This window comes from Lissotriton vulgaris, chromosome 8 (genome assembly GCF_964263255.1).
Source record: "Lissotriton vulgaris chromosome 8, aLisVul1.2, whole genome shotgun sequence".
NCBI classification, from domain to species: domain Eukaryota; kingdom Metazoa; phylum Chordata; class Amphibia; order Caudata; family Salamandridae; genus Lissotriton; species Lissotriton vulgaris.
The window spans coordinates 82706351-82725866 of NC_141696.1; the positions used below are offsets into that span (position 1 = coordinate 82706351).

At 46.8% G+C, this 19516-nt stretch overlaps 1 protein-coding gene across 1 annotated transcript in view; it reads right to left on the reverse strand.

The window, feature by feature from the left end:
• LOC147693456 (vomeronasal type-2 receptor 26-like) overlaps positions 1-19516 on the reverse strand; it is a 56929-nt gene that overhangs the window by 16962 nt on the left and 20451 nt on the right. Inside the window, exon 3 of the mRNA XM_086935996.1 lies at positions 11407-11634. Coding sequence (XP_086792122.1) covers positions 11407-11634 — 228 coding nt within the window. The remainder of the gene's footprint in view (positions 1-11406; positions 11635-19516) is intronic.

Sequence of the window (19516 nt, forward strand, 5' to 3'; positions counted from 1 at the left end):
GGAGGAGACTAACGTCCAGGACTCTTCCCAATCCGGCTTCCGCAGCAACCACAGCACCGAAACCGCCCTCATCACCGCCACCGACGACATCAGGATCATACTGGACAAGAGCGAAACCGCAGCCCTCATCCTCCTGGACCTCTCGGCCACCTTCGACACCGTCTGTCACCAAACCCTGCACACAGACCTCCACGATGCAGGGATCCGAGGCAAAACCATGGAATGGATCACCTCCTTCCTCACCGGCAGAACCCAGAGAGTCCGCCTCCCCATTCCGTTCTGAAGCACCACGATCACCTGCGTCGTACTCCAAGGATCTTCCCTCAGTCCGACCCTTTTCAACATCTACATGGCACCGCTCACCAACATCATCTGAGCACACCACCTCAACATCGTCTCGTACGCCGACGACACACAGCTGATCCTCTCTCTCACCAAAGACCTGGCTGTCTCCAAATCCAACCTCCACGAGGGATTGAAGGCCTTCTCAGATTGGATGAAGTTCAGCTGACTGAAACTGAACTCAGACAAAACAGAGGTCCTCATCCTCGGCTCCATCCCCTCTGCATGGGACGACTCCTTGTGGCCGACCTTACTGGGAGCTGCCCCGACACCCACAAACCACACACGCAATCTGGGGTTCATTCTGGACTCTACGCTCTCAATGACCCAGCAAGTCAACACTGTTTCCTCCTCCTGCTTCAACACCCTCCGAATGCTCCGCAAGATCTACAGATAGACCCCCACCGAAATCAGGAGAATGGTCACCCAAGCACTCATCAGCAGCAAGCTGGATCACGGCAACACCAAGTACGCAGGAACCATGACCAAACTCCTGAAGAGACTACAACGCATACAGAACGCCTCCGCACGCCTCATCCTTGGACTCCCTCGCCACAGCCACATCACCAGCCACCTAAGAGATCTGCACTGGCTCCCGGTCAACAAGAGGATCACCTTCAAACTCCTCACCCACGCTCACAAAGCACTCTACAACGCAGACCAGCATACCTCAACGAATGACTGTCCTTCTACACCCTGAACCGCAAGGTTTGCTCCGCCGACCTCGCCACCGTCCCACGCAACCGCCGAACGACCACCGGTGGCAAATCATTCTCCCACCTCGCCACAAAGACCCGGAACACCCTCCCAGCCCACCTGCGTTAGGCCCAGGACCTGCTGACCTTCAGGAGACATATCAACACCTGGCTGTTCGACCACTAGCTGCTTCTCCCCCCCACTCCTTAGCGCCTTGAGACCCTCACAGGTGAGTAGTGCGCTCTACAAATACTGATTGAATTGAGATTGTTCCTGCCCTTTTTACTCTCCAGAAAGGCCCTGAAACTTCTTCTTGATTTATGCAATTATTTTAGGACGCACTTGAAAATACCTCCTTAGAGGCAGTGTATTGATTATCAAAGTCTCCAAGTTTTCAGCTTGCTTATTTGTCACATTACCATGTTTTAAACGTACTTAGGTGTGACTTCCATGCTTTATGTGTGACACTGTAAGTGAAGCTTTTACTGTGATCTGCGAAATCTGCCTGAGGTGCCTGACAGCGCTAACATGTGTGCGGCCTGGAGGGGTCTATCTTGTGTGTTCTGGCGGGCGTGGCATAGAGTCTGTGTAGAAATTTAGGGGCAGATTCATGTCGGACTTGCGCCACGTTTACGCCGCTGTTGCGTCATGCCAGGGCGCGGAAACGTGGCGCATCCCTGCGACCTATTTACAACGTGACGCATCTAGGCAGATGCGTCACGTTGTAAAGCCCTGCGCCACATGAAACCTGCGTCAGGTTTCATCAGCGACGGCCCGTGGAGGGAGTTACGGTGGGGCAGGAGGGCGGGGAGGGGGAGGGGCAGGGCGAAGGTTGCTAAAAACCGGCATATGGATAATTGCAGGTAAGTAAACAATTCAATTAATAAAACGAATTTCGTAGTGCGCCTTGCATCGCAAAATGCAATGCAGTGCGAGCTACGAAATTCGTTTTATTAATTAAATTGTTTACTTACCTGCAATTATCCATATGCCGGTTTTTAGCAACCTCCACCCTGCCCCTCCCCCTCCCCGCCCTCCTGCCCCACCGTAACTCCCTCCACGGGCCGTCGCTGGGTTTCATGTGGGCGTTCTGTCGCAGGGTGGGCGTTCCCTCGTAGGAAAGCCCCGTAAAACTGACGCAGTGAAATCTACAAGATTTCACTGAGTCAGTTTTACGACGCTGCTGGGTCAAATCCTTACGCCTGCTTGAAGCAGGCATAAGGAGTGACACAGCACGTTATGTATGGGTGACCTCTGTACATTGCAGGAGTTGCGTCGCACTTGCGACGCTACTCCAGCAATGCGCCGCCCGTACACCACAAGATGCGTCGCGCATCTGACCTTCCTTGCACCATGGTGCGCCGCATAGTAAATGCGGCGTATCTGTGGTGCAGCAAGGAGGGAATTGCGTGACGCATCAGTTCTGGCGCATCCCTGCTGATTTGCAGAGATGCACCAGAACTCATAAATCTGCCCCATTAAGTGTAAAAGTCTGTGTTTACTATTCAGCGACACTGACCCGGTAACTCTGCAGCATGCGAACCATTGCTCGTTGGTAATAGAGGTGCCCAGATCAGACTCCCAGGCAGAGCGGACCCTTGTGTCATCCAAAGGCATCACAGCGGAGCAGGCTTTATAGAGTTGCGATAATAGGTGCAGCCCTTTTTCACTATTTATTACCAAAGTCAGTGGGGGAAATGAGGGCGGTTCCATGGGGTACTCCGAGAACTCGTCGTGCAGCGCTGACCGTAGTCTGGCCAGCACGAACTTGTCCATAAATGTAGCTTCAGAAATAGCAGGCAGTTCTTCTATACTTGCATGACAGTTAACCACCAACCAGACATCCGCCAATTCTCTCCACTCTCCACCACAACTGAACAGTCCCTTTAATTGAGGTGATTATTGGCAGGGTAATGGCAGGGTGGTGGCGGGTTTCATACCAGAGCAAAGTTGAGGTCTAAGATTTGTGAGAATCTTAAATTTGTGCAGAATTGAAGGTAAAACACCAAAGTGGTTATTCCAATATGGCAATCTGAATGGGGGTTGTTACCTGCAATTTAATATTTTCTGAACACAAATGGACGTTCGTTAGCTCTATTCATGTTTACTGTTGGTGTTTCTGCATTTACATATGGAACGGTTACCAACAATATATTCACATGCTGGGGCTTTGAGCCACCTCTCTTCATCCATTGGCTTTTTGCAGTGCCTTTCACATTTTGCTTCCGCCCACTGCAGCACCTAGCATGGGGCAGTGGTTCAGTCCAATTAAGACACTTGTTACTTTCACCTTGAGTGACTGCATTTTGTTGTCTCACGAGGAGCACATCCACACCAATGTTAGCTCACTTCAGTGCCAGTGTTTTTGTTTTCACTTTATAATTACTTCAGTGTTGCCTTTGTGTTTAGAGCCTGATGTGATAGCAGGACGCTTCTGATGCACATTCCATCTTTATCTGAGCCCATCTCCTGCCAATGCTGTTGTTAATTCCTTTTGCTGGGTTTTGCTTTTCTTGGCTGCTGCTATTTCAAAGTATGCCAGATAAGATTATGTTCAATTGAAACTGTTCTGGATTAAGTTATCCTCTTTTTACTTTTCTTTCTTTCCTTCTTTCTTTCTTTCTTTCTTTCTTTCTTTCTTTCTTTCTTTCTTTCTTTCTTTCTTTCTTTCTTTCTTTCTTTCTTTCTTTCTTTCTTTCTTTCTTTCTTTCTTTCTCTTTCTTTTTTGTCTTTCCTTCTTGCCTTCTTTCATTCTTACCTTCTTTTTAATTTTTCCTTTCCCTTACTCTCTTTCTTTTTATCTTATCTTTCCTTTTTTCTCTTTCTTTCTTTCTATTTTTCTCTCGACTTGCAGCCCAATTCCTGATTAATCAATATTTGCACGACTGTTAGCAAGACCTTTTGATTTTAATAAAACTATACGTATATAACATAGTTACTTATAGGGGTTTTCAGCCATACTTCATCCATTAGTCAGCAGTTGTTGTCATTCACATTTTCCTTCCACCCACTCCAGCATTTATAAAGCGGCAATGTATCAGCCCACTTCACCCATTGGCTGACTTCCCTATGAGTTACAGTATGCTGCTTTCACAAGGAACACATTCACACATAAAGTAGTTCCTTTCAGTGCCAGTGGGTGCTATGGTAATGTGTGTTTTTGTAGACTTAAAAGTTTTGCCTGTAGCTAATGATTTTTTTTTTAGAATTATGAGGGCTCACCATAATGCTTTACAATAAAGTTTTGCAAAAACCATGCTAAAACAAAGCAGGAATTGCCAGATGGCTGGCGGCCAACCCCAGATCTATTGGCTTTGCCAAAGCTTGTTCTGTATTGAGATGAAACCACATTACTGTAACAGGTATGCGGTTTAAATGTATGATAATCTGATTAACCACATTAGGCACATTTTTGAAGGAGTAGAAATGTTTCCTTAACTCTTAACTACATTGCATTTCGAGAAGAGGTCTTACATAGTATCAAGAAGAGTAAAAGAACAGAAAACCTGGGTTCGATTGTGATAATCTAATTTGTAGCTCGTCGTGAAATAAAGCATTGGGAGGTGTCAGGTTGTATGACAACCTTTGACGTTACATGTATATTATAAAGTCCCACTATAGTGAGCCTGAATCACAAAAAAAGTGCAGAAACACATCCAGAGATATACACACCCTCTGGAATGTACTTTAACACTTGTTCTAAATTCACAAACTTTGTCACAGTACACCTGAAAAGCTGCACTAGTCACAGGTTTCCAGACATTTTTCCAGAAAAGCAATGTGATTTTTTTTCAGGCTTAGGGATGTTCCTAAGGGGAATGGTGCTCACAATATAATTCTGAATTTGATTATTTGATAAAAGGCCATTGCCTATGTGCCATTGCACGTTTTTCCCCACCAGGGAATCATTTTGTGGCTGTTACTAAACCCATTTTTCTACTCCATTATCAGGTTTGGGGGTGGGGGGAATGTCCCCCTTCCAACTTTGGAAATCATTTTACTCCCGGTCGAGTCAGGAACAACTGTCTGATTATTTCCTATATGAGAAAGGGTCAGAAATCAGCTTGTGAATGCCTATGTGGGGGGTCAACAAGTTTTGTGGGGTTCACAAGCTGCATAGCGGTTCACAGCATTTCAAGACTTGTCAATAAAATGCACACTTCCTTCTTTTGGGTGGGAATGACACCCACCTAGTTGTATGCAGTGGTGGTGTACAATTATGAGAAAATCTAGATGATTTAAATCTAAACACCTGTATGTATTGAGGTCAATATGTTCCTATGATTATCAAAGGTAATCAGAAAACCACTGTGGCTGGATGCTAGGGTTAGTTGGATTAGGGTAAGTGTTGTAACTTCCCCATGGTTTCACCCACCCTTCCTGTTTCCCCCAACGCTTTCCCCAGCTTGGTTTAGCCTGTGCTATCAGCTGAAGTCAGCGATAGAATGTTGGGAGCGTGACTGAGATGATACTCGACAAGCTGGGAGCACCTGGACTGAATATACTTTAATAAACTACCTTTGAACCCATTGGTCTGGATGTACCTTTTTACTACATTTTTGGCGACGTTGGATGGAGGCTGAGCCAGGGTCAGCAAGGTGTTCCCCCCTGGAGCAGATTTGGAAGCTTGGTCGGAGTAAAGAAAATAAATAGAGACTTACCCGTCCCATGGTGTATCTTCTCTACACTGCGTTGTGCATGAAGGAGATGAAAATACATGAGGGGGTTTCCAGAGAGAAAAAAAAGAACGGGGTGGTTTTTGAGAGCAAGGTGGTACATAAAACACGATCCATTCCTCTGCGCATGAAGGAGCCATTGAAAAGTGACTTGGAAAAACTGGTCAGCCAAGGGGTGATCAAGGAGATTGAAAGTTCTGCATGGTTGGCTCCGGTCGTCATCACGACCAAGGATGGAGGAAAGAACATTAGGCTATGTGTAGACTTGAGAGACCTGAATGCAAACATTCAAGTAGACAGATATCCCCTCCCAAGAATTGGTGAGATGCTGAGCACCATTCTTCAGTGTCTTGGACTTGTCCTCTGCCTATTATCAGATAGAGTTACATCCGGAGTCACAGTCCTTGACGGCTTTCACAACCCCATTTGGAAATGTTTAATTTCTGTGGATGCCTTATGGTTTGGCGTCTGCGGCGGCAGCCTTCCAACGGGTAATGCAGCACATTCTTAAAGACTGCGAAAAAACAATGTGCTTCCAGGATGATATCCTGATATATGGATTAAGTGAAAAGGAACATAATGAGAACATCAAAGAAGTGTTAAGGAAATTGAGGGACGTAGGTTTCACTACCAGAGTGAGCAAGTGTAAGTTGGGTGTGAGCTCGGTGCACTATTTGGGCCACACTATTTCGGAAGAAGGCATCAAACCAAAGTGTGATCTTGTCAATGCAGTTAGAGATGCTCCCACGCCAAGAAACAGAGAAGAGGTAGTGTCATTTCTGGGACTGGCGGAGTACATGGCGAAATTCATCAAAGATTTCGCCACCAGATCTTATTCTTTGAGAGAGTTGGTAAAGAAAGACAGCATCTTCAACTGGGGAGAAGACAAAAAAAACGGCATTCAAGGATATAAAAAATGCTATCATACAGGCACCCTTTATAGGAAAATTTGATCCTGAAAGAGACATAATAATTTCTACAGATGCCAGCAACCGAGGTATAGGCGCCACCTTAGCACAGCGAGTGGAGAAGGAGTTAAAAGTTGTAGCTTTTGCGACCAGAACCCTCACCGCTCCTGAAGCCAACTATTCCACGGTGGAAAAGGAGGCCCTAGCCGTATATTGGGCAATCAAACATTTCAAGTATTACGTGTGGGGAGTGCAATTCGAGGTGCATACAGACCACAAGCCTTTGGTGCCTTTGTTCACAAAAAAAATATGGAGGAAATGACCCAGCGCATAGCAAAGTGGGTGTTGGGCTTGCAAGGTTTTAATTTCAGAGCGGTATACATTCCGGGGCAACAAAACAGGGTGGCAGATTTCCTCTCAAGGGCTCCTATGGCCGGGATGCCCGTCACCCCCTCCCAACACAATCCCCAAGGATGGGAAGTCGGACGCAGGCTTGAACTTTTGGAAGGCGGGAGGGAGTCACCCTCCCGGCCGTATTTATTAAAATATGAAACAAAATTTAAAACATTAAATAAAAGTTTCATAATCATGTACAATTTTACATTTATTACATTTCGATGAAGACATGTTCTTTGGCTAACCTTAACAGATCTCTAATACAAAGGTTTCCTAGCCGAGTCTAACATCCTGCAAATGCATACATTCTAAATTAAAATTGTACATCCTAGCATTAAGGGCCAACGGCTAGGTCTTAACCGGTGTCAGATCCCTACTACCAAAACTCTCGCCCTCACGGTGTGAGTGGCGCATGCGCAGAGGACTCTACCCTCATTGCCAACTGTAACTTCCCTTGTCGTGGTGGGGGCCCCCTTTTCACTCGACGCCATCTTAAAGGTCGTCTGAGTTCCCGTGTGAGGTATCTGTAGGAAGGACAGCGTGGACACCCCCCCATCCCCACACTCTCTATCCGCCGTCGCGGATATCCGGCCCCCGGGAAATTAGTAGGAGGGGCCTATGGCCGTCTCCCCTTAGGCGACCCATCCTTAGTGGGTGCCGCCTCCCCGTGGGAGGGGCCAATGGCCGCCTCCCCCCGGGTGCTCCCATCCATTCTGGGTGGCGCCCCCCTCTAGGGACCTTGAAATTACTGCTCACCGATCATGACCTTACCGCCCGACCAAAAAATAAATACGACAGTTGTTCACCTACTAAGGAAGGAAAAATTCAGCATGCCTAATTGTATCAAGACTGTTTACTCCTAAAAAGAAAAAACAGCATCCTACAGACAGAAGTCACATCCTTAACCTAAACATTCCTTTACTTTTCTACGAAGGAAAAAGGGCCTAACTTCAGCAAAACTTTATTACAAAACAAACATTGCCATAAGGGGCTGGTGGGTGGGTCAAAATTGCTGCTTGTTCCGTCGAGGGCTCACGAGCAACGAGTGGGTGCAGCCTTCAGAGCACAGGAACAAGAGGACGCTTCTTCGGATTCCTGCTCTATTTATTCTTCTGCGGGAGGGCGTGTACCCTCCTCCGGTACGCCTACTGGGCGTGGTCATCGGTGTAGGTGTCTAGGACAACCCCTCTTGGGCGGGAAAAAGGCGCCCCCCGGCTACGCCGCTTCGGGCATACCAGCCGAGACACGCCCCCCGCCCAAAATGGTTTCCCGGGAGGATCGGGGCACCCAACCATACGTTCGGGGGGACCGAGTGGTCCCCCCGAATGTATGGAGGAAATGACCCAGCGCATAGCAAAGTGGGTGTTGGGCCTGCAAGGTTTTAATTTCAGAGCGGTATACATTCTGGAGCAACAAAACAGGGTGGCAGATTTCCTCTCAAGGGCTCCAATATGCTGTGATGAAGAGGAGGAAAAAGTAGATGAAACTATTCTGGAAGTTGGCGTGGCGGCAGTGGCAAAGGAAAAATGGGAAAACCAAATGGAACAGGACGAAACCTTGAAGAAGGTAAAGAAGTATATTGTGTCAGGATGGCCAAACAAGTGCAAGGAACTGGACACCGAAATACAACCGTACTGGAATGTCAGGGAAGACCTATCGGTGGAGGGGAACTTCATCTTGAAGTCAGGAAAACTAGTTCCTCCTGAGGGGATGAGGAATCAAGTGATCTCTCTGGCCCATGAAGGTCATTTGGGCAGAAGTCTGTGCAAGTCAAGGTTATGAGCAGACTACTGGTTCCCAGAAATGGATCGAGAAATGGAGGAAAAAGTACGCGATTGTTACGCATGTAGCTTAAGTGACAAATCAAAAGTAACTAAACATTCTCCCTTAATCCCGGTTGAAGTACCTATGGCGCCTTGGCAAAAACTGCGTTTTGACATTACGGGCCCCATTCATGGTAGAGGCTCCCAAGACTGGTACCTGTTGGTATTGATTGACTATTACTCAAACTGGATAACTCACAAAATGGTATGTAATATCAATACTAAGTCTTTGATACACTTCTTGAAAGAGGTGTTTTCAAGAGAGGGAATTCCAACAACATTGATAACAGACAATGGCGTGCAACTGATCTCGGAGGAGATGAAAGAGTTTCTAAGAGACTGCTCGATTACCCATGTCTGTACACCGTTGTATTGTCCAAAGGCGAATGGAAAAGTGGAAAGAGCGAACCGTCTGTTGAAGGACTGCATGAATCTGGCCAGCAAGTCGGGGAAAAACGTGGAGGATGCCATCATGGAAACGCTGTGGGCATATCATAACACCCCCAACTCCACTTCAGGACACTCACCGTTTGAGCTGTTGAGAGGAAGGAAGGCTGGATCTAAGCTTTCCCCGAATTGGATAGGCAAAAATGTTCATGTGGAAGTTGATCAGGAGGAGATGAGGAAGAAAATTGAAGACAAGCAAAGCAAATACAAAGAGTGGTACGACAGGAAGTGGGGTGTAAAGGAGAAGAACCTCAAGGATGGACAGATGGTGTATATCAGGAAGCCTGACAAATTAGGGAAAAGAGGAGACTGGTTCTACGCCCCAGGGAAAATAAAGGAAGTTAAGAGCAATGTGGTAGTCATTGAGGACAGGAAAATGTGGAGCCAAGACCAGGTAGTTCCCGTTACTATTAGAGGCAACCAATTAAGTGAGGGGAATTCGGAGTCAGGTGACAGAAGGCAGGAAACGGGGCAGAGAAGAGAACGTTTCAGACAAAAAAAACACCCCGTTCTGGCACAGACAGTACAACATGAGGTAACGGTCAGGGATGCCATTTTCTAGGGGGCTCATTATACCCCTATCTGTTAAACCCATGTAGGGAACCTAGGAAGTTGTCTTCTGCGCAAGACCCTATGTTTTGGCGTTATGGTAATGTTTGGATTTGTTGTTCTGCACCCTCTCCCTTCTCACCCGTTACCCCCAGCCACTTCTATCTCTCTCTTTTTTTTTCTTTCTCTCCCTCTCACTCTCTGGCTCTACGCTCCCTGCTTTTCTATCCTTTGCGTTCACCCTAGGAAGGATGATGTGTTGTAACTTCCCCATGGTTTCACCCACCCTTCCTATTCCCCCCAACGCTTTCCCCACCTTGGTTTAGCCCGTGCTATCAGCTGAAGTCAGCGATAGAATGTTGGGAGCGTGACTGAGATGATACTCGACAAGCTGGGAGCACCTGGACTGAATATACTTTAATAAACTACCTTTGAACCCATTGGTCTGGATGTACCTTTTTACTACAGTAAGCCTCTGGACTATGGTAATGTTCAAGGCTAGGTTTAGGTGGATTATGATTAAGTTCAAGGCTAGGGTTAGTTTGATTAGGGTTAGGCTCGGGCGCGGGTAGGGGTAAAGGCTACTGTTGGGTGCCTTACGGTTAGTTTTAAGGCTAAGGTTAGGTGGATTAGGATTTGGCTCAAGGCTAGGGTTAGGTTCAAAGCTAAAGTTAGGTGGATTAGGGTTAAGTTTAGTGCTAGGGTTGGATTCAACGTTCTTGGCTAGGTAAATCAGGGTTGGGTTTAGGGCTAGGGTAGGTTGAAGGTTAGGGTTAGGAGTGTTAGCATTGGATTAAGAGCTAGTGTTAGTTGATTTACGGGTATGTTCAGGACTAGGGTATGTTCATGACTAGGGATAGCAGATTAGGGTTAGGCCAAGGTTTAGGGTGAAGCGGATTATGGTTAGGTTCAGGGCTAGGGTAGGTCCAAGGCTAGGGTTAGGTGTGTTAGCGTTGGGTTAAGGGCTAGGGCTAGATGATTTATGGATATGGTCAGGACTAGGGTATGTTCAAGACTACGGATAGGTGGATTAGGATTGGGCTAATGACTAGGGTTAAGCGGATTATGGTTAGGTTCAGGGCTATGGTAGGTTCAAGGCTAGGATTAGGTGGAATGGGGTTGGGTTCATGGTTAGGTGGATTAGGGTTAGGTTCAGGGCTAGGATTAGGTTCAGGGCTTGGGTTAGATTCAGGACTATGGTAAGGGATAGGCATGTATTTAAATTTTCAGAATGTGGTATATATTTTACCATCATATTATCTGCATTTATATTGTTATTAGTGACCCAAGAAACAATCTGATGTCACATAATATGGTAAAGATACAAAACGTATTTGTGAGAGATGAGATTTTTTTTTGCCTATGATAAAAATTCAAAACGGTCCGGTACTCAATATTTTGGCCCACACGCATTCTAAATTATATGGATTTCAGGTGAACTTCCATGTCTGGAACATGTTACCTTTCTGTGTAGTTGGTTAACATAGAAAGAGATCAAGCTTTGAACAGGAAAGATTATATAGTCTTTCAAATACTCATTCCACTGCAGTTCACTCACTCCATCCTTACTTCACGTGATCCTCCGCTCCACAAGATGTTGCTGATGTTGATGGTTATCCCTTTGTCCCCTGGGTTATTTGGATCTATTTCTCCCACTTTTACCAGCTGGAATTCCTCATCCTGAGAAATCCGAAAATTTACAATATGAAAAGAGGTAGGAGGGTCTCCATTTTTATCAAAGAATATTTCCCGACCACTGCGCGTCGTAAAGTGCTGATTTTTCAGGTAATGTAGAATCTGTGGAGTGTGATAGAACAGAGGTTTGTGTAAAGATAGTTTCTGCTCTACTAAAGTCTTGTTCCTCCATGCTTCTTATGGTCTCTTCAAAACACTCCCGGTCCCCCCTTTGTAATCTACAGTCAGTCCCCACTGGATTTTATATAAAACCTGGAATGCTAAACACCTGCATACAACCTGCATCTCATTTCATGGTCAAAATCCAGAGTAAAGTACGAAAATGACATGGTTACTATACTGTAATAAAGTATTACAGGTGGATCGAGGTAGCACAGTGCCTGGTGCTGGGGTCTTCAGGCAAATTTAAATACATATCACTAAAGAAGAATTTAAAACTGAATTTAAGCACTTGAAACAATTGCGACTTACTCCTTTTCATTTGACCATTTTTCAGTGAAAATTAATCGCTATGAGGCATGTATAGGACAAAACGTGTTAATTGGGCTGCAGGAAGAAAGGCAGCGAAAAGAAGGATTTTATCAGCATGTTACAACATTGTAGCTAACAGCTGGGGTTACAAGTTCCTTGCAATAAATTCTTTAGAGAATGTGCTTACGGTGAACTAGACGATGCACATTGGTGTATTTATTTTCACAGTCCAGATGTCACATTTATGCTACATTACATTTACAAGATGCAAGAAACTAAGGGCTAGATGTAGGTAAAATAGATTTACCGATTTTTAATGACCGAATTTTACCGATTCGGTAATTAAAAATCGGTAAATCTAAGCTGTGGACATGTAGGTATTCCAGATGTGCTGGAATACCGAATCGGAAGTATTCGGTATTTACCGATTCGGTATGGGCTTTGAAGCCCATAGGAATGAATGGGCATTACCGAATCGGTATTTACCGAATCGGTAAATACCGATTTTCACAAGGGTGCAGGGGGTGTCACTTTGACACCCTCTGGCACCCCCAAAACAGGCTCGGGTACCATGTGGCAGGCATAAATGCTCTAAGGGCAGGTCTGCCTGTCACATGGCATAGGTGTGCATGCACACATGTGCATGCACATCGGAATCGGTATTTTAGCATCAAATTGGATTTGATGGTAAAATACCGATTCTTTAAGGCCTCTGGGACTCAGAAGAGTCCCACCTACATCTGGGAGCCTCACATTCGGTAAATTTACAGAATTTTTATTTTACCGATTCTGTAAAATTACCGAATGGATAATTTTACCGAATCTGTAAAAAAATGCCCCCTACATACCTGTCACCCATTTACCGATCGGTAATGGCCAAAATCGTCCGTTACCGATCGGTAAATGGCCTGAAACGGCCACCTACATCTAGCCCTAAGGGCCTTATTTACAATATTTTGCCATAGGGCAATGCCGCAACCCTTCCTGCTGCGCTGCCCTAAGGCAAAAGAAAAGGGTATGAATGGACCGTATCGATCGAATACAGCGCGTGCCTGTCCTTTTTCCCTGCCTGAAACTCAATTGGCTGCCATGCGCAATCGCAGACACCCTTGCACCATGGTGCAAAGGTGTTTGCGTTGTAGGCATGATTGTTTTTGTGCCGGAAGGGGCACCTTTCTGCATGAAAATACTCAATGGAGGTGACTTCCTCTTTCTATGTGTCCTGCTGACTTTATCACACATAGAAAGAGGAAAAACGAGGAGAAATTATGTTATTTCTCCTCGTTGCACCTCCCCTCCGACACCAATGGGAAGGCATGGGTTTTTGACACATTTCCAGGTTTACAGCTTGTTGTAAATCTGAGAATGTGTCAATGCCATGGGTGTTATGTGGGAACGCCCACCGTAATGCCCATCGCACACCTCCCCATTGTAGTGTGAGGCAGCACATCAACATGCACTGCATTGCCTCACTCCATATCTAGTGGTGGAGAAGTGTGGCTCAATGGTTAGAGCCGGCAGACCTCGATGCAGAGCTCTGGCCAGGGACCAGGGTTCGATTCCTGCCCCGGCGGCGACTTGGGCGCATTAATTCCCCTGACCGGATATTCTCGACACAGTGCCTATTCTGATCATGGGTCCAACGCTGCAACTCTGGGCAATAGCTTGCTTAGTCTCCACAACGGCCCCACAACGCGAGGGATGCCTGGTCTGCACCATTGGGGTGCCCAGGAGTGGGCACTTCACAGGGAAAGCCAGGAAGGGTTCCCTTGCGGTATTCGTACAAGCGCCGGGAAGCCCACTGCGGGTAGCTGTGCGCTATACAAGTACAAAAACATTTCCAAAAACATTTACATCTACAAGACCATGAAAAGTCACTCAGGGTAGATTTACTTGGGCTGGTAGATATGGCCCCGCATTGTGCGCCACCGGAATGTCACAACAAGTGATATTCTGCCTACACACAGGGCTTGTAAATGAGCCTCCATGGATTGAGCTCAAGGGCGTATTGCCTGTAATCGCCCCATCTCTGGCCCTACTTGACAGGTGGTATGGATGTGGTGGTCATGTCCATGCACCAGCCTCAGGGACCCCTTGATACATATGCTGGCAGGCTTCGTAATCATCCAGCCTGGCACCAGCATCGCTTCTGTTAAGGTTGGTTTACTTATCAATGATGCTCAGGACATCCAGCATGCCAATGTCATGGAAGGGAATCCAGAGGGTGCCAGAGACATTACTTTCAGGTGGCAGACAACTTACCATCCAAGCACTGATTGTGGTACAGTTGGAAATGGGAGGCTCTTTCATTTTGAGCAGTTTTCCTCCCAAATTGTTTCCTTATCAATGAGAACCAAAGGAGAGCAATCCTTACACAGGGATACACCCATTGGACCACCTGGTATGAGTTTCACAAGTTTCCCAGACCTCCCTAGCCATACTTAACTAATAATTATGTTATTTCTCCTCGTTGCACCTCCCCTCCGACACCAATGGGAAGGCATGGGTTTTTGACACATTTCCAGGTTTACAGCTTGTTGTAAATCTGAGAATGTGTCAATGCCATGGGTGTTATGTGGGAACGCCCACCGTAATGCCCATCGCACACCTCCCCATTGTAGTGTGAGGCAGCACATCAACATGCACTGCATTGCCTCACTCCATATCTAGTGGTGGAGAAGTGTGGCTCAATGGTTAGAGCAGGCAGACCTCGATGCAGAGCTCTGGCCAGGGACCAGGGTTCGATTCCTGCCCCGGCGGCGACTTGGGCGCATTAATTCCCCTGACCGGATATTCTCGACACAGTGCCTATTCTGATCATGGGTCCAACGCTGCAACTCTGGGCAATAGCTTGCTTAGTCTCCACAACGGCCCCACAACGCGAGGGATGCCTGGTCTGCACCATTGGGGTGCCCAGGAGTGGGCACTTCACAGGGAAAGCCAGGAAGGGTTCCCTTGCGGTATTCGTACAAGCGCCGGGAAGCCCACTGCGGGTAGCTGTGCGCTATACAAGTACAAAAACATTTCCAAAAACATTTACATCTACAAGACCATGAAAAGTCACTCAGGGTAGATTTACTTGGGCTGGTAGATATGGCCCCGCATTGTGCGCCACCGGAATGTCACAACAAGTGATATTCTGCCTACACACAGGGCTTGTAAATGAGCCTCCATGGATTGAGCTCAAGGGTGTATTGCCTGTAATCGCCCCATCTCTGGCCCTACTTGACAGGTGGTATGGATGTGGTGGTCATGTCCATGCACCAGCCTCAGGGACCCCTTGATACATATGCTGGCAGGCTTCGTAATCATCCAGCCTGGCACCAGCATCGCTTCTGTTAAGGTTGGTTTACTTATCAATGATGCTCAGGACATCCAGCATGCCAATGTCATGGAAGGGAATCCAGAGGGTGCCAGAGACATTACTTTCAGGTGGCAGACAACTTACCATCCAAGCACTGATTGTGGTACAGTTGGAAATGGGAGGCTCTTTCATTTTGAGCAGTTTTCCTCCCAAATTGTTTCCTTATCAATGAGAACCAAAGGAGAGCAATCCTTACACAGGGATACACCCATTGGACCACCTGGTATGAGTTTCACAAGTTTCCCAGACCTCCCTAGCCATACTTAACTAATAATTATGTTATTTCTCCTCGTTGCACCTCCCCTCCGACACCAATGGGAAGGCATGGGTTTTTGACACATTTCCAGGTTTACAGCTTGTTGTAAATCTGAGAATGTGTCAATGCCATGGGTGTTATGTGGGAACGCCCACCGTAATGCCCATCGCACACCTCCCCATTGTAGTGTGAGGCAGCACATCAACATGCACTGCATTGCCTCACTCCATATCTAGTGGTGGAGAAGTGTGGCTCAATGGTTAGAGCAGGCAGACCTCGATGCAGAGCTCTGGCCAGGGACCAGGGTTCGATTCCTGCCCCGGCGGCGACTTGGGCGCATTAATTCCCCTGACCGGATATTCTCGACACAGTGCCTATTCTGATCATGGGTCCAACGCTGCAACTCTGGGCAATAGCTTGCTTAGTCTCCACAACGGCCCCACAACGCGAGGGATGCCTGGTCTGCACCATTGGGGTGCCCAGGAGTGGGCACTTCACAGGGAAAGCCAGGAAGGGTTCCCTTGCGGTATTCGTACAAGCGCCGGGAAGCCCACTGCGGGTAGCTGTGCGCTATACAAGTACAAAAACATTTCCAAAAACATTTACATCTACAAGACCATGAAAAGTCACTCAGGGTAGATTTACTTGGGCTGGTAGATATGGCCCCGCATTGTGCGCCACCGGAATGTCACAACAAGTGATATTCTGCCTACACACAGGGCTTGTAAATGAGCCTCCATGGATTGAGCTCAAGGGTGTATTGCCTGTAATCGCCCCATCTCTGGCCCTACTTGACAGGTGGTATGGATGTGGTGGTCATGTCCATGCACCAGCCTCAGGGACCCCTTGATACATATGCTGGCAGGCTTCGTAATCATCCAGCCTGGCACCAGCATCGCTTCTGTTAAGGTTGGTTTACTTATCAATGATGCTCAGGACATCCAGCATGCCAATGTCATGGAAGGGAATCCAGAGGGTGCCAGAGACATTACTTTCAGGTGGCAGACAACTTACCATCCAAGCACTGATTGTGGTACAGTTGGAAATGGGAGGCTCTTTCATTTTGAGCAGTTTTCCTCCCAAATTGTTTCCTTATCAATGAGAACCAAAGGAGAGCAATCCTTACACAGGGATACACCCATTGGACCACCTGGTATGAGTTTCACAAGTTTCCCAGACCTCCCTAGCCATACTTAACTTTCTAGGTCCTGGGAGGGAATATTGGGGTGGAGCACTGCCAAATCTGCATATCTCAGAGGGTCTGAAACATCAAAAGGCCCCTGGGAAAATGATAACTTGGAAAACATGATATGTGGAGCAGAGTCCGGCCCCACCTGGCATCAGCCAGCGTCCATTACTCAGCGGTACAAAAAGGGGTGGTGATGGACGGAGCATCCGAACCAATCAAACACTCACACCCAGTCAACAGATCTGGGTTTAATCCATCACCGTTCTTTAGCCCACTCTGCCACCCCAGTTCAGACATGGCATATGCAAATCAGTCTGATCCTGTGCCTCATGGGAACAGTCCAGCCCGAACTGCCAAGTCATGCCTTCCCTGGACCGGAAACAAGCTTCCGAGGTTTCTGGCATCTCAGCCGTCTTCAGCCTGGCTTGCTTGAATCCAGTGGCAAAGTGAGCAAGGGACTCACGTCTGAGCATACCCTGCCAACTTATGGTGAGCCTCCATTACTCAATCAGTAAAGTATGCCCCTACCATCAACTTCTCCAGGGGAGCAGATCCATGTGGTAACTTATAATCTGCCTCTCTCATGTACCCTGAAATGTCCCTTAGACTCCTGGGTTCATTTTCTGATAAGAAAAAGAAAACTTATAACAGAGTGTGAAGCTGGGCTTCTAGGCACAATACATTTCTCTCTGGGCTCTGTTTGCTATCAACATTGCAGATCCTCTGGAGCACCAGAATGGGGGTATTATCTATCTATAGGTACATTTTTTGTAAAGAAAATAACAACGAAGTGTGAAATTGGAGATCCTTGGACAAATATGTACCTTGGTGGGTACCAGTCAACCTCTGCAATACAGCGCCCTATGCGGATGCCATATGGGGAAGTTGGGAACCACTAACTGCAAGGGATCATTTATTTTCTTTAACTTAGAATTTTACAGGACCACTGCCCCCTCACAGTTATCTTAGAGATCCCTTTGTGAAAATAAAGTATTATGTCCATAGCGTTTGTCCCCACTAAAACCTGTCATCCCCACACAATTTTAAAGAGAAGAGGTTGATAGAATCTAGGAACATTTAACATATCTGTGTTGCTCTGCTTATCCATAATGCCCTCCAACTGTTGAATACAGGACAAAAGTACCTGCTTCTCACAAGTGGGTAGCAGTGGCATCGGAATTCGCAGCCAATGGTAAAAGTCATACCATCCAGCGTTCCCACATTTCTACTGATAAAAATATATATCTCACACTGATGTAAATTGCCCATAATGCCCTATCTCTCAATGCCTTTCTCTCAACTACATTATTAAGTGCTCCAACCCAAGAGAGGGTAAGAGCACCACTCTGTTCCCTCACAGGCAACACCAAAACTCATTCTACACAGGTCTCCCTGTGTATTAAATTAGTTTGTTGGTTGACTGGGGTGTGAGCCCTGGTCAGGCAGCAACCACAATCCTTGTTAGGGTGTGGCACAAGCCAATCCTTGATTAACCTGTGCTGAGCCATCTGGTAGCTTGGCACAGATAAGTCAGGCGTCAGGCTTAACACAGGCAATGTGTAAAGGATTCAAACATAAACACCGCAGGAAATGCAGCCCATAGATATTAAAAGTAATACTGGAACCCAATTAGGCCCGCTGAACAAAGGACTTTAAATCCTGGTTTGTGGAGCATTGCGAGGATCCATGTCAAAGGTGAGTGGCACAGCCTGAGAGATGCAGTGAGGCTGTGGTACGGAGCCTGCATTGTCATAGAAGATCCTGTCAATTAGAGCTTATGATGTAAAGTCCGGCATCGCAGATGCTTCACACAGTTGGGGCAATGCACCGATTCCGAGGATCTGCGAGGCTGAGATGCGGAGTATGGTATCATCATTTAGGCTGCCATTGACGAGGAATGCGAGGGCTGTGCTGAGGATGAGTCATGCAGCAGGGGATTAAAGGTGATTGCGGGTTGTGAGGGCGACGTGGGTCTTTGCAACTGGTCCAATCCACTGAGCAGTAGCAATGCATCGGTTCTGGTCAGAAGACCAGTCCAGCACAGTGGCAGTCTTTTTAATAGCACAGCAGTTCTTCTTCCTCGCAGGGTATACATAGATCCAGAAGTGTACTGAAGAGTTGGTGTCAGAGGTGCAACATTTATACCCAGTTGTGCCTTTGAAGTGGGGAGAGGCTACTAGAGGCATGCCTTTGTTGTGCACAGCTGCTCTGCATTCCAGGCCCTCGCTCTATGATATATGCATCCCTTTGTGTGGAGGCTGGACACAGCCTTTTCAAGTGTAAGTGGGGCTGTTTCCTGCTCCTCCTCCCATCCTGCTAGTGATGGCACATCCAGCAACGCCCAGACTCCCTTTTGTGTGTGGCTGTCTAGGAAGAATGCACAAATCCCAATTATCAACTACACCCAGTCATGAGACTTAGAGACAGGCTCCAGGCACCAACTGTCTAAGGCAGGAAAATGCCAACTCTCTAAAAGTGGCATTTTCTAAATGGTAATCAAAAAATCTGACTTCACCATAAGTTAGGATTTTTAATTACAATTCCAAAGACACCAAACATGAACAGATTACCTGTTTCCATTTGGAAATCACAGCTTATTAAATCTAATAAGGTAACCCCAATGTTATCGTGTGGGAGAGGTAGGCCGCGCAGTGGTGAAAAACTAATTTTGGATTGTTTTTACTATCAGGACATGTAAAACTGA